General features: G+C 50.2%; 2 protein-coding genes; both read right to left on the bottom strand.

Moving 5' to 3' along the window:
* Positions 1-1,581: 1,581 nt before the first annotated feature.
* On the bottom strand, positions 1,582-2,367 carry GSTUM_00008125001 (uncharacterized protein). XM_002839854.2 has 2 exons: positions 2,046-2,367; positions 1,582-1,972 (listed from the first exon to the last, which is right to left on the bottom strand). The coding sequence occupies exons 1-2, from the start codon at positions 2,286-2,288 to the stop codon at positions 1,913-1,915; spliced, it is 303 nt and encodes a 100-aa protein (XP_002839900.1). The 5' UTR covers positions 2,289-2,367; the 3' UTR covers positions 1,582-1,912.
* Positions 2,368-5,952: 3,585 nt separating this feature from the next.
* On the bottom strand, positions 5,953-7,718 carry GSTUM_00008124001 (uncharacterized protein; the record flags this gene model as incomplete). The annotated part of the gene is made up of 5 exons (XM_002839853.1): positions 5,953-6,036; positions 6,095-6,152; positions 6,201-6,361; positions 6,412-7,273; positions 7,504-7,718. The coding sequence occupies 5 exons, from the start codon at positions 7,716-7,718 to the stop codon at positions 5,953-5,955; spliced, it is 1,380 nt and encodes a 459-aa protein (XP_002839899.1).
* Positions 7,719-14,155: the final 6,437 nt, after the last annotated feature.

Here is a 14,155-nt window from a genome sequence, read left to right as displayed (position 1 = left end):
GGGTATCGGATGTCAGCAAGCAGCGATACCGATGAGATGCCCAAACCAAAAAAAACCCACACACCGAGAAGCGACCAACGCTGGGCACTCCTAATAATACCCTCATGAGATCCCGCGCGCGGGATGTGGGTGAGATAATAATCCACAACTTTCACTACACTGTCATAGTTCCTGTAAATGATGCATACCCTTCACCCCGTCCAGGGAAATCTAGCTGTAAGACAGACGTGCTGGGAAAAGTATTATACTATACAGTTACAGTATTGTACAGTACCAGTAACTACGGCGCGAACTTGGCGATAAAAGCAACCAATAGTCTACCCGGTCTCCAGACAAAATGCACAAGTTTCGCCTACCCCCACAAAGGCGTACGACAAACCTCCCCTCTTCACTTCAAACGGCGATTAAACATGGATAATCACGAGGAACCCGACAAGGTAGACTTGCGAAACCTTTCCGCGTCCTGCTAAACCGTGGGGGATGGGTAAAACGAAGGAATATCATAAAGGGTCAGAAATCCCATACGAATCACCCGTCTCGGCACACTGATTTTTTGGGCGGCTTTTTCTCGGAATTTCTGGGATGGCCCTTCTCCCTTACATGTCCCGCGATCAAGTGAATCATGAAAGTTGGCGCAATCTGTAGATTTTTTGTTTTGTTTTTTTACCCCCAGGCCGTGGCGATGAGTACTTGTAGACGCTGGTTGGAAGAGGGCATTATAATATGGAAAACACAATGGCTGTCAATTCCTTCATTGGTCGCCAGGTCCGCACGAGCAGAGTGTGCGGACCAACCAACCAGAGTGTAAACCATATGAGTGTTCCCGCCCCCCCAACCCCACTTCCTGGGCGGGGGGGGGGGCTGGGAATGTTTTGCCGTGCGGGTATTATGACAGGTGCCAATTAAGTAGTAGGGGGGCAGTGAAGTATAGCTGAGTGAAAATTGGTGGGAAGATGCGATTTCCGCTAGTCCATGTAGGAGAGGAAAGGAGAGCCCTCTCAAGAGAAAGAAAAAGAAAGAAAGAAGAAAAAATTCGCTGTGCCATGAGTACTGGGATGATATATCGCGGACCGCTGGAAAGAGATTACCCGGTTACAATATATGCTGCAAAGCTCACTATACGAGTAATATCAGCATGGATCTTTCTCAACCTTGAGCCATGTCTTTTGTATTTCTTCTTCTCATCAACCGCTCATTCAATAGTTTTTTCCAGCACGAAAAACGAGGAGGGGAGATAAGGGGTTCACCTATTGCGAGGAGTCCAGGGAAGAAGTCTAGGCGCTGTGGCCCCCGTCCGCCTAGAGGGGTGACTCTGTGGATGGAGTTACTCCATCCATTGAAACAGGCGGCTACCCGTAGTGTTGAGGGAGGACCAATGAGGTGCCTGCTGCAAGGTATGATCTAGTGATACTACCGGCACAGTGCGAGTACCGTACTCGCACAAATATTAAAGAATTGTGACACTGGGAACTGGTTCGCGGGAAAAGTCGCTTGATAGGCTGACTTTAGATTGATAGCCTTCCGGCGTCCCTCCACATATTGGCGGATGACGAAGTTGGCCTCGCACTCATAAGATGGCTAAACTCCCATCCTCGTACTGCATAATATCGTACATGCTCTACTAATCTCAGCATTTCCTAGTCTCTCCACTCAAGTATCCTACACTCCCAGTACCCGGGTGGAATATCACCGGGTACAATACCCGAGTACTGTACAGTACCGGTACTCGAGTACAGTACACCATACACCCGGTAGCACAGAAATAACAACACCCCGTGACATACCCCAAACCGAAACTCACGGCTACAGCTCCAAATCCCCAAAAGCCAAATTGTATACTGCAAACAAAAAGTACAAGATATAAGAAAAATAAAATCCAAGTCCCCCAAACTCTTTCTCTCCCCAACCTAGACTAGTAAACACGATGACTTCCCCGCCCATCAGTCCCATGCATACGTCTCGCCCCAGCAGCCTAAGACACGAACCCCAAATTAGCGCCCGCCCATCAACCAGATTGTGCTGTAAAAAAGAGAGACCAATCACACCTTAACACCGGGCCGATGCGTCAAACTTCCCCTAAGCCTCAGGAGGGCTCCAGAGATCTTATCCCCGATACTCGGCCGGCGCTTGTGATGGTGCGCCGGTGCGGCCACGGTCGCGCGATGGTGGCGACGGCTGGCAGTCCTTGGAGTGGTGGTGGTGGTGGTGGTGGTGACGGTTCTCCTGTGGGTGCGGCCCGTGAGGCGGGAGAGTAGGGATGGCTTTGAGGTTGGGTGTGCGGTTCTCATCTTGGTTCTCTCTTCTTTCTCAACAAGTCCTAGGTTTTAAAGTGTGCAGAGTATGATATGATACTTGTAAGCTTCTATCTTTGCGCGATCGGTAAATGTGTTTCAGAAGGAGAAAAATTATTTTCACGGACGATGAGACCGACATATAAATACTTGTAAATTTCCTCCAAGAGTTGAAGTTTGTGAGAAAAAACTTGTACTCGAATATATCCAAGAACCTGTTCTCCTTTCCCTCTCTCCCTTCCAGACGTTGCAAGTTGGCTCGTCATGTCGAGGATTTCTCGTCACAAGCGAGGCGCACGGGATGACGAATCAATCTGACGTCGGAAGATCGACGTGACGTCACAGGTATTTCTTCCTGGGGTAACGCCATAATTAGGCGATGGCAACAACCAACTTTATCCTTTCCAACTGACAAGCCAGCACCGCACCGCACCAGCACCAGCACCAGCACCAGCACCGTAGACTGAGACCTCCTATGACTGTTGGCTGGTTGCATGAATCACAGGTCCCCTCCTGTACCTCAGACATTCACTGACAGTAGTCCTTTTCATCAAATTGCCCACTTTCGTAGCTGAAGACTATTCACAATCCGATCCCGAAACCATTGAGCGCTCGAGTTACCAACCACTGAGCCCGTTTCATTGGAATCTCACATAATCTGATACCCGCGCTTGCGCTATCGTCCACCCAAACCACCTACCGCTACTTCCTACCGATAAGTTGACCAATAATCACTTACCCTCTCTCACGCCCAATCTCAACAAGCGCTACCGCCCCCCACACAACACCAGTTCCAGCACTGCACGAATACAATCTCCCATCACAATCCCCCACCCACCCCAAGCAAACCACGCGTCCCAGGACAAAACACCGACGGGCAAACACCTCCCTCCCGCCGGACAAAATATACATGCTCGCTCTCCCAAGGCAACTAGTACCCGAAAGCGGGGATTTGCAAGTTACACGGCAAAAAATCTGCACGTACCCGAGCGCCATTATGATACAAACCCATCATCCACTCCCCTCCCCGTTCCCGGTTGGGCACCGGTGGTCGGGACGAGTATCTACGAGCAGATTGCACCCAGGTCCTACCAGAAATTGCCGCGCGGGCACACAACGATAATGACCAAGAGTGTGGAGATTACGAGTCATGTATTGGCGTGTACGAGTGCTATGTGCAGCACAACGCGGTGGTACGGGAGCGGGGGTGTCGATCGCTCCACGCCAGGGGATGGCAGTACTCGTACAGTACGGCAGTATCGGACCCCTTCTGTAGGAATCCGTTAGGCGAGGGATTGGAAACTGCGCCCCATCTCGCCCCTTACGGGGGGGGCAGAAGTGATGACCAAGGGCACAGCCACGTTTGTGGGAAACGTGTAACGAACGTGCAGCCGGCGCGTGCTACTAGTGAGGCGAACCAAAGTGCTCGATTCGTGATGGGAGTTATGATACTCCTCGTGGTTTCCCCGAAATTGATGGCTTTATTCATGATTCGGGACCGGCTATCGCAAGGTCATGCAATATCACTCGAGTATTGCCCCTTCAGTCGAGAACGCTTGGGTGTGTGGAGGAGCCGCCTGCGCGGCCCCCTATACGGCCGCGAGGGTTGTGGGCGAAGCATCTGGATAGGGGTGATGCCCAAATTAGCAATTATTGGTCTTCGAACTCTGGAGTGCAATATCTGCCGCTAGGATTATAGCCTACGAAAGCACCACCCCACTATAAGTCGCAAGTTAGGGGGTATATTGTCAGAAATACGACGATCTTTATACCTCTGGTCGAACGCAAACCGGAGACAAAAGTGAAGAGCATGATACCACCAGGCGCTCCGAGAGGGCAAGTTTACCACTCAACTCACCATAGATCCCCCAAGATCGCTTATCAATGTTGGAATTAAGCGTTTACCCTTTGACATACCTCACCATTCACCGAAATTATAGGATTGGCACACGATCACTCATCACCCCCTCTTGAACCTTGATGAATTGGCGGTACTCGAAAGCACCGGGACATAATCCATAGCCTATCCACGGTATGAACAACCCGGCTGAGACTCCCCAATCATCACTTTAGTTTAGCGCACCCCCCGACCATGGGCTGCAACTCGCGACTAACTTAATCCCCAGCAATTGCGCTGACCAAGCTCGTCCCAGAAAACCGAATGCTCGGCAACCTCAATTGTCTTGTACCACTGCATTCCCCAACACTAACCCAACCGCTTTCAACGGGAAGCCTGAAATTCAGACCATAGGAGCATGATACCATACAACAACCTCCAACACCCCATCACCGTATATAATACCCCAATAACGAAAGCAATGATGGTCCAGAATCCCATTGTGGATATCTGGCCGTTGAAGAAAATGCGGCCACCTTGACATTGGCCCCACTAGCCCCTACCATCCAACCCGCGCGCCCCAATACTACATAGGAAAGAATGTGGACGTCGAGCCATAGCGAGCTTCCGCGAGGAGTCTGGTCGGTATGTAAATGTCGTGAACATGGAGGCATGGAGGGGGCATGACGGTGGTTGGGAAGGGCCGGGAGGGAATTTATTAGATCGTATTCATCAAATTGGGGGTCTATGGTGTGGGAAGATGTTCTGGATAGATTATATTCTTTTATATATACCCGTATCATATCCACTTTAAATACTATATATAGTAGAATTTCACCCTGGCACATTCACGAAAAACAAAGGACTATTCACTCCCCCTCCCCTCTCCAGGATGGAGGATGGAGATGAGATGAGATGAGATGAGATACAAAAGAGAAAGTGGAGAAACGGAGGAGAGACGTCATATATAATAGTTAAACCCCAGACAAAGCGAGCAAACAGTCAAAAGCACAAGAAATAGCGAAAGAAAAAACATAATTCAAATCGCTATAATGCTCCACCCCCACCCGAACCAACCGACCGACCAACCCGCCAAATCTTCACCCTACGGACCAACCAAACCAATCACTAAAAAGTGAAATGAATTTTTTTTTGTTTTTGAAAACCGACCAAGAAAGAAAAAAACTCATGCCCCAGAGAGAAAAGAGACACTTAAATATCCTACCCGGGTAAAAATGGAAAGGAAAAGGCCTCCGTTAAAAACAAGGGGAAGGGGAAGGGGAAGGGGAAGGGCAAGGGGAAAAAGAACAGTCATTTTCTTACATAACCCTCATTTGGAGACCTTCAAGATTCAAATCTACGCCTTGGTTTTTTTTTTTCAACAAAGGAAAAAAATGAAAAAGAAATGAAAAAAATTGTTGCCGAAAGGAGACATTGCTAGCGGTGAACGGGAGAAGAAGAAAAAAGAGATACAAAAAGGTCAAGAATATTTATATCAAGCCAACGAACATAAAACAGAACAAGAGCAAAAAAAAAAAAGCAGAACCTCCCGACAACCAATGAAATAGAGACCCGTACATGCAAAATTAGGCTAAGAGAAAGAATGGTATTGAAGAGAGAAAAGAGGGAAAGAGAGCAAAAAAGCTTCTCCCGTTGTTTCCCTCCGACGCAGGGCCGCTTATGGGCGGGTGGGAGAGTGGTGGCTAGCGGGCTCGCGATTTAGGTCGAGGAAATTGGGCACATAACGCAGGATCGCTGCCAGCCAGCCAGCCATACCTGCGATTTTCGGGTCATTCGATGGCATCTTATATTTGCGAAGCGGTTTCACATATCCGTGCTATCATTGCGATATATCCCACGGATTACTCGGGCAGGGTTTCCGGCCACCACTGTATAAGGTGGAACGTCCTGGTTGGTTGTTAGTCATGAGGCACGGGCAAATGTAATAGGGGGATAGAGGACAAACCCTAGTAACCACACTTCCGGCACCTACGACCGACCCTTTGCCTATTGAAATCCCGCCACTATTCCTGTCAGTTTTTTGCTTTTCAGATCATTTGCGGGGAACACACAGGACAATGACATTGCCGCCTAACCAGCAGTCTTCCTCAATCATCACTGGCTTTGCTAGCTCCGGGCCTTTGGAACCGTTCCGCTTTCGGGGATCTATTGGGTGGGTAGCTGAATAGATGCTCACATCCGGCGAGAGGACGGTCCGTGCTTTGATGGTTACCTAGACGGATCAGTTTTCACATTTACCCCGCCAATCAATGATAAACCCACGGAGCAACTATCCAAAATCGTGCACCCAGCCTCGATTAAAACATCCCTCCCTAACCGGATGTTGTAACCATAACTACAATTGAATGGAGCATCAACACGAACATCCACGATATCGCTAGGCGTGCCCGCGTCGTTAATGTAGGATATCTCCGGTCCCGTAAGGCCGTTAATTCGAGTAACCTCCCACGTCCCTCCCGGTCGTAAAATCTGGTGCAGCAACCTCCCCTTTTCAGCCTTCGAGATGCCGAGATCGGGGTTCGTGGCAGCGCTATTGAAGCGCCAGCACGCAGCCTTACATCTCTCCCGCTCCTCAACCAGCTCAGGAGAACTAGCGAAATATAGCTCAGAGCTGATCATCTTCTCCTTCTCTGAACGCTCACGAGGCATGGAAGACCCGCTGGCGGTGGCCACCGTAGCCTGCGAGACCGAGGTAGGGTGGCTGGTGACAGCATTGTTGGTCGGCGTTGCTTGTTGCGGCACGACTGACACAAACGGAAGTGCGGGTGCCTGAGGCATCTGCGTCCTCGGGGGTGGATGGGGAGTCGGGAGCTCGACAGTGTTGGGTGAGGTGGACCCCTCCGAGACTTGCTTCTCCGGAACTACCGTGGGTGTTGTGACGTAGGGGAACTGGACCACTCTGGTTTGTGGTGACTGATGCTGAGCTACCTCGTCTAGCCGGTGAGTTTGGGATTGCTTCTGCACGACGGCGGGCGAGGGGGACGCGGAGGCTGAGCCTGTTTGTTCTGTCTTGGATTGGATGCTTACTGGCGCTCCCGCCGCGTTGGCACTCCTGCCGGGTGGCTTCTGCCAGTTAATCTTTCCGGAATACCCTTCACAGACAAATCCACCGCGTTTGCAATTGCTACCTGCTAGAAAATTAGTCCCATTCGGTTAAAAACGGTATGTCTCATGTATATATGTATGTCATGGGGGGGGGGGGGGGTTAAAAGCATTGAACGATTTAAATGGTCAAAAATCCAAACATAGACCAAAAATCGTTTAGGGAATATATAAGGTAAAAAAGGCTTGCTTGCGGGGAAAACATTCATTGGACGACCATCGGGATGGACGTGGGGAGGAGGGATTGTGAACAAACATTCAGGCTTTCCCTCATCACATTTCTTCTTCCGCCTCCTACAGGTAATGCAACCAGTCTTAGTCCTATTGCTAAATACCCTCTTCCGCTTGCCCTGCCCTTGTTGCGATCCAGGTTGTGGTGAGCCCTCCGATGCTCCAGCCCTTGTGCCATCGCCGTCGTTCAACTTTTCGTCGTCCACCGTATAATTTCCACCGTGCTTCTCGTTCATTTCCGCGTGCCGACGTTTGTGTTGGTGACTGTTCAATCCACCGTGTTCCTCCGCGCCCAAAGCGGCTTCATGAGCAGCCAAATGGTGATGGGTGGTTTGTGTGGTAGGGGTGACGGCCCGCTGATTCTCGATCTCTGGTGACCTCTTTCGCTTCTGCGGCACCCCATTCATATCTACGTCCGTGGGACGGCTATGCTGCCAAAGTTCGTCCCCCTTCAAGGGATATCGCGGTGATTCAATCGTAGATGTCGCAGAACCCGGATTCTGATTCATGTCCCTCGGAGCTTGTCCCGATCCCAAGGGCGGTAGCTGTGAACGATGATTGGAATTCCCATTGGAATTGTTGACAGCTGTAAAGTGCTGAGTTCCAGATTCCTCGGTAACCTCGACGGTGGAGAGCTTTCTCCCACCATCACTCCTGATTTCACCCATGGTAAAGGGAACCAAAGTGGCGCTAGCTATGGTTTTGAACCGAATGTGAGTGTGCGGTAGCTACTGCCAGCGGAGCGAGAGTCCCGACCGGAACGAGAGGGGAGCCACCAAATGTTATAAATGAAATGGGGAAGGGGGAATAGGCAGAGCCGAGGCGATTGGCAAATATCTAGCTAGTCAACTACAGAACCGGTCTAGCGGGGCCAGGAGAGCGGGAAACCCGTAGGCGGTGGGGTGGGGACGCGAAATGCAGGTGTGTAGACGAAGGGGATGCGAGCTCTCCTTTTTATCTATTTCCCCACGGGAAGAAGTAGCATCTGGGGATGATGCAAGCACCGGGAAGCAAATACTTGATGGGCGCGAGGAGCAGAGAGTCAAAGTGAGCGGAAAGGTGAGATGAAGAAGGGAGGGAATTGTTCAGGTGGCTCTCGGTGCTCTCGTCGTGGGAAGTTGGATCCAGCTCAGCGGAAATGAGTGAATTGGGAGGTGGAAGGATAAGTGAGCGTGTGGGTTGTGGGGATAGACGTGTATGGTTTAAAGGGCGGATGGGCGAACGGGGTTTGCGGAAGTGAGCGAGGGTTTTGGTGGTGGTGGTGGTGGTGGTAGTTTGCGGTAGTGGTGGGGGGGGGAGGGTAGAGAGAGAGGTGAGAACGCAGCAGTGGAAGCGGTGTAGACGCTGAGGGCGGGTATTGGGGAAAAGAAAGGCAAGACGCACGTCGTGAGGCGGTGGACCAAAGAGGAAAGCACCAGCAGAATTTGCAATTTTCCGGCTCCGCGGCAGAGTGGCGGGACACAGCGCAAAGCGTGAGCCTGATCCTGATCCTCATCCCCAGTCCCCCAAGCCCGGCCTAACATTGAACCAGATCCACCACAGAATCTAAAAAAGCCTGCTACTCTGAATACCTTCACCAACCCAGGCACTACAAAACTGGGAAGCAGCAGAAATAATTGGGGGTTACAGTAATTGCCGCTTTAGGGAAATGGTGAAAAAGCATGGACCAAGGGAATATGACCCTCTCCCTCCTTTCTTTTTCTCCCTCCCTCTGTTCTCTTGCGGTGCCTTTCCATGTCTTCTGTGCCTTTCTCGAGCGCGAATAGCGAGGAACTAGTAGGTCTCACAATCCACCCCCCCACCCCCCGCCTCCTTGCCCTATAGAGGGTAGGGTAGCGGTATTCTACCGGTTCGAGTGTTATTCCTGTGTTCAGCGTTCCAACGTTCCAAATACCGGTTACCGAAGAACGGGTCAAGAATAATACGGATTCGTATATAAATTTACGCTTCGACTGAGGCACCAGTCTAAAAACAGTGCCTACCGTGAAAGGATATGGATCAAGCTCGGACAATATCATACCAATACGAGTACATCCTACCTGCTACCCTATCCTGCAAACAGTCACACTCCAGCGATCGATACATTAATCGTTTACGACACCGCTACGTACTTGTTACCGCACCAAGTCACACACTGACAGGATACTGCCGGTAGTCTACTGTACTAGGCGAAGAAAGCGAACCTCAAACTGAACCCTCAAACAACAACCACCCCCCCCGCTAAAGAGCAGAGCAGATTCAGCGAATGAAAGCGACAATTTGACCAACAACAGGGAGGGGCAATCGCCAAAGAGCTAAACGGGCCTTTTTATCTCCTACTGTCAAGAAACACGATTAAACCGGATGCCGGTAAACCTAGATAAACTCCAAAAACTGGCCCAATACTGACTGTGTGGCTGTCCGCCACACTCCATCTATTTATTTGTCTTCCGTCTTCCGCCATTTCTTCTCTATCTATCTTCAGTGCTTGTACTCGTGCAAGCAGTCAGATTTGTATCTTTCCTTTTTTTCCCTTTCCTCAGTTTTACCTCTCTCGACTCTTAGTGGAAAGATATGCTTCCTCTTCCTGTGCGCCAAACGCGGCTGGGGTGTGGGGTATCCTAATCCGTCTATTTCGCGCCAAAAAGGTTTCATTTTTTTTTTTTTTTTGAATTCCACCATTTCCCTTGGCAACATGGATCAGGGTAAGTCATGTAGGCCAAATACCCGATACGCGTTGGCGCTGCGCGAAAGGCAACGGGAGGCAAAAGGAAGGGGAGGGAAAAGAAAAGACAAAAAAAAAAAAAAAAGGCTTCCATCCGAGCTGAGTGTGATGCCGATGGTTATTCGCTTACCATTTCTCACTTTTTTCTTTTCCTCTCTCTTTTCCTCTCTCCTTGCGCGGTTTATTTTCATTACCAGTAACCCTTCTCTTTCGTATGGATCGCGAATGCGGCGGCAGATGCGGGGAGAGAGAGCGAGTGAGAGAGAGTGTGTGTGAGGGAATGGAAATGGGGGGGCCGCAACTCGTGATGAGAATCAAAAAATCAAAGAATTTTTTGATCTTCTGAAAGGAAGGGAAGCACCCCCCCGAGCATATCCCTTCCTCCCCAAAAAGAGGACAGCAAGACGCGAAGTGTACTCGTACTGTACGTGTACTTGTACGAGTACTCGTGCCGATAAGGGTAGGTGGGTGTTCAGCTCCCTTGCTCGCAATGTAATCGCTACACGAACCAAACAAGATTCCAAGAAAGTGACGCCGTTACTGGATATATCTTCCGGCTGTTTTCTTTGTTTTACTCGCCGCAGCGCAAGTCGGCTGTCACGTCAGGCACTTGAAGATGATGGATGGGTAAAGTACGCATGCAATGTATGGCGAGATGTAAGAAATATGAGATACGGTATGCTGTGCCTCGTCCACCATGCGACCCTACCTCCTTCCCCGTCTGCCATCATCTCCTTTGCTCCCTTTGCTGTCCGCACCTGTGCTCAAGTATAATGCTCGAGTAGATATTCCCCCCCACTCTGAATTACCCTGCAATAAATCGGCTTGACACCGGTCGGTACATAATGTCGCGTCTGGTCAGCAGGATGAGTGAGAAATAGGGAATCATGTAGGGTGTCCTAAAGGTCTCAAACAATGAGGGGGGGGGAAGAAGAAGAGTAAAATAACCACCGGGTCGCAACCATAAACCAATATCAGAGAACAAACACACCGTTACCAATGCTCCACTCCAGTCCTTGCACCATTGGCGGTTTAATAAATCTGAAGCTCTTCACAAGTTGTACAGCACTGGTCTTGTCTGTTCGGTAGTGTGCGATACCGTGCTCGTAGGGTACGCCGTGGTGGTGCCGCAGGGCAGTGTTCTTGTGATCTGATTCCCTGCGTTTGAGGGATGGTCCTTGCTCGCTATTTTGGGTTTTCAGCCCGCATCATCCGCGACCATACACAATCCCCCATCAACAAGCAATACGATGGAACAATTATCGACCTCGCGGAAGCAGGGACGACAGACGAAACAGCTCAATGGATAAAATGGCCCAGGTTGAGGAGGCGAAAAAAAAAAAATACAAAAACAACCCAAAAAATTCCTTGTCGAATCGAGTCGGACATCAAATTCAAAGAGGGTCTCCGTGATGTTAAGAGGCGGAATAACCGAGACCTGGACATCCGGGTCAAAGTAGGGGCACCACCGTGGAGTTTGATTCGTCAAGCGCTTAAGTTAGGTTTTATTGTGCACCCGGCGAATTAATTCCCTTCATTTTTGCCTCTCCTCATTTTTCCTCAGGCACGATCCATGGACTCGTACCAACCAGTCAATCAATCAGTCAATCAGTCAATCAGTCAATCGCCATTCCCATCAAGGGAGGGGGGGGTCCTCCGTCCAGTACTCGAGTATCATACTTACTTGCTCGAGCACCCTAACTCGCTTTTCCCGGGTCAGGTAGCTATTCAGGTATCTGTATTTACTTGTACAGCAACAGTGATGAGTGATTGGATCAAAGACAAAAAATCACCAGAGACAAAAAGGGATTCAAAATTCCCCCACGCATCACCTGCTTCGCGCAGAATTTACTCTGGCACCACCTACCTACTTGTACTCGTACACACCGACCTCGCATCAGGCCCCCACCTCCCTCTCTCCCTCTCTTCCTCCGCCCCCAGGAGAAACTCTGGGAATGGATAATGGATGGATGAATGATTTCCGCTCGGGAGTTGCGTTTGACCTTCTCTCTACTCGCGCGACTCAACTAACCGTTTTGTTTAGTAAACTGCCTGCCTACCACGGCTAAGGCTAGCCATGGCAGTCAAGTCAGTCAATCTACCTACTATCCATGTGCTCTAACCGCCAGAAAAGAGGAATCAAGCCCCGTCGAGGATCCGGGAAGGATAAAAATAAGTTATCCTCTGAACCTCCTCCTCCTCCTTTCCCCAATCTGCCGAGATACAAGGTATCGTACAGTACCGGTACTCATGTCGCCCGATTGAAGTCGCTCCCGTTTTTGTGGTGACGCACAAAAAAACGCGACTTCATTCCGGCGACACGAGTACATCATAATCAAATTATCATTTTCTTACAGCTACTCGAGTATCTACCGTAACATACTCGTAGTACCATCATTCTCCACCCTCGGGTGGTTCAACCGATTAAGGATCGAACCAAGGGCCTTCCTATAATTTATCATAATCTTTTTTTTTTTTCATCGTCATCCCCGTACTTTTCTTTATCCATCGTACTTTCATGTCACCATTCCAGAAGCATGTTGCCCCCTTGGCAATGCCTTGCATGAACAAGGAGTGAGGAAGGAAAGTAGAGGGCAAGTACAATAGTTTAGTTTCCGGAAGATATCCGCCTGACGCTGCCCGGTGTGGGTTCCGGATGGAGCGAGTGAGTCTTGTAGGGCGTGTGTGCGTGTGTCTGTTATGGGCCGCGGATATATCGTTGATTCTTGAGTGGGTGAATGGATGGGTGGGTCTGGGAAAGGGGGTGGGACCAATAATCGCTTGGTGGATAGGTGCTCCTCAATGCCGGTTGGCCACAGTTGGGGCGGGTCTCCTGTGGGTCCTGGGCTCTTGTCGCTTTTTGTTTTTTTATTTCCCAAAAGAAAAAAAATTCCTCAGCCGCGAGCCCTATGGAAGCTTGTGGTGGGTTCCCCGGATGATCCGTGATCTGCGCGCGATGCAGGTGGCAGGTGGGTGGTGAATGGCCGAGTTTAATGGCCTGATCTCCTCAGGACATGATATCAATGATCGATAAGGAAATCCATCCTTTGTACCGCAACGTTGGAATGAACAAAGACTTATGGCACAATGGACCACTACTGCTCCCTGTATGTTGACCCGGCCGACAGTTGAGGAAAGAAGATGAACCGCGATTCATCGCAGGACGTTGGAACCAATACCGGCTATCATAGCCCACTAGACTATAGCCTGGTAGTCAACAGTAGCCACCGGTAACTGCTGCTCGACGCTTCTAAGGCTGCATTAGCTTCCCCAGAGTCAGGTGGAAAATGGCGAAGTTTCTCCTGATTGTTCCTACCTTCCCTCCTCCGCAAGGCTAGTGCACTATACTCGAGTGCAATGCACGGTAGGTACCGGTAGACGAGGACAAGCCCGCCTAACCCCGTTCCCCAAGAACACTCCAATTATTACGGGAGTGCGGGTACCCAGACACGGCCTTTCTCGCCAGAAATTGCTATTCACCACCGGCAACCCAAATCATGCACCAGGCTGGCCAAAATAGGACCCACTAGTGCCTTACATATTAGCACTATACTTCGAGTGTGAGCAAAAACTACGAGTACTTGATAGGGTACCGAGAATGATAGGGTAGCGAGAACCACGCAGCCGCCGGATGAGTCAGCCTTTTTCGTTCAAGTCAAGAAGAAACTCGTGTCTCCTCCGAGGTAGGTGTCGGTTCTCGCTACCCTATCATTCTCACCCTATCGAGTACGGTACGGTAGTCCGAGTCTGTTGAACTTTGGTGTGGTTCGCCGAAATTACATGGGTGTGTAACGCGAATTGTGCGGGATGATGCCGCAGGCCAGTTGGGGCTACGATACCAGCTCTGCACAGTCTCCAGCGACGGCATGGCGAAAGTGGGCGGGTGACGCACAGGGGTACTGGTAAATTCGTCAAAGTCTCCCTGTCGAACTCTTGGCGCCGTGGCTGGAGCAAATAATTACGCTTCCC

This window comes from Tuber melanosporum (assembly GCF_000151645.1).
Source record: "Tuber melanosporum whole genome shotgun sequence assembly, scaffold_42, strain Mel28".
NCBI classification, from domain to species: Eukaryota; Fungi; Ascomycota; class Pezizomycetes; order Pezizales; family Tuberaceae; genus Tuber; species Tuber melanosporum.
This window is presented reverse-complemented; position numbering and strand designations above follow the sequence as displayed.

Coding starts and splice junctions, on each gene's coding strand:
- GSTUM_00008125001 (XM_002839854.2), bottom strand. CDS start 2,288: ATGAGAACCGCACACCCAACCTCAAAGCCATCCCTACTCTCCCGCCTC. Junction 1,973..2,045: donor CGCATCGGCCCGGTGTTAAG/GTGTGATTGGTC, acceptor TTCGTGTCTTAG/GCTGCTGGGGCGAGACGTAT.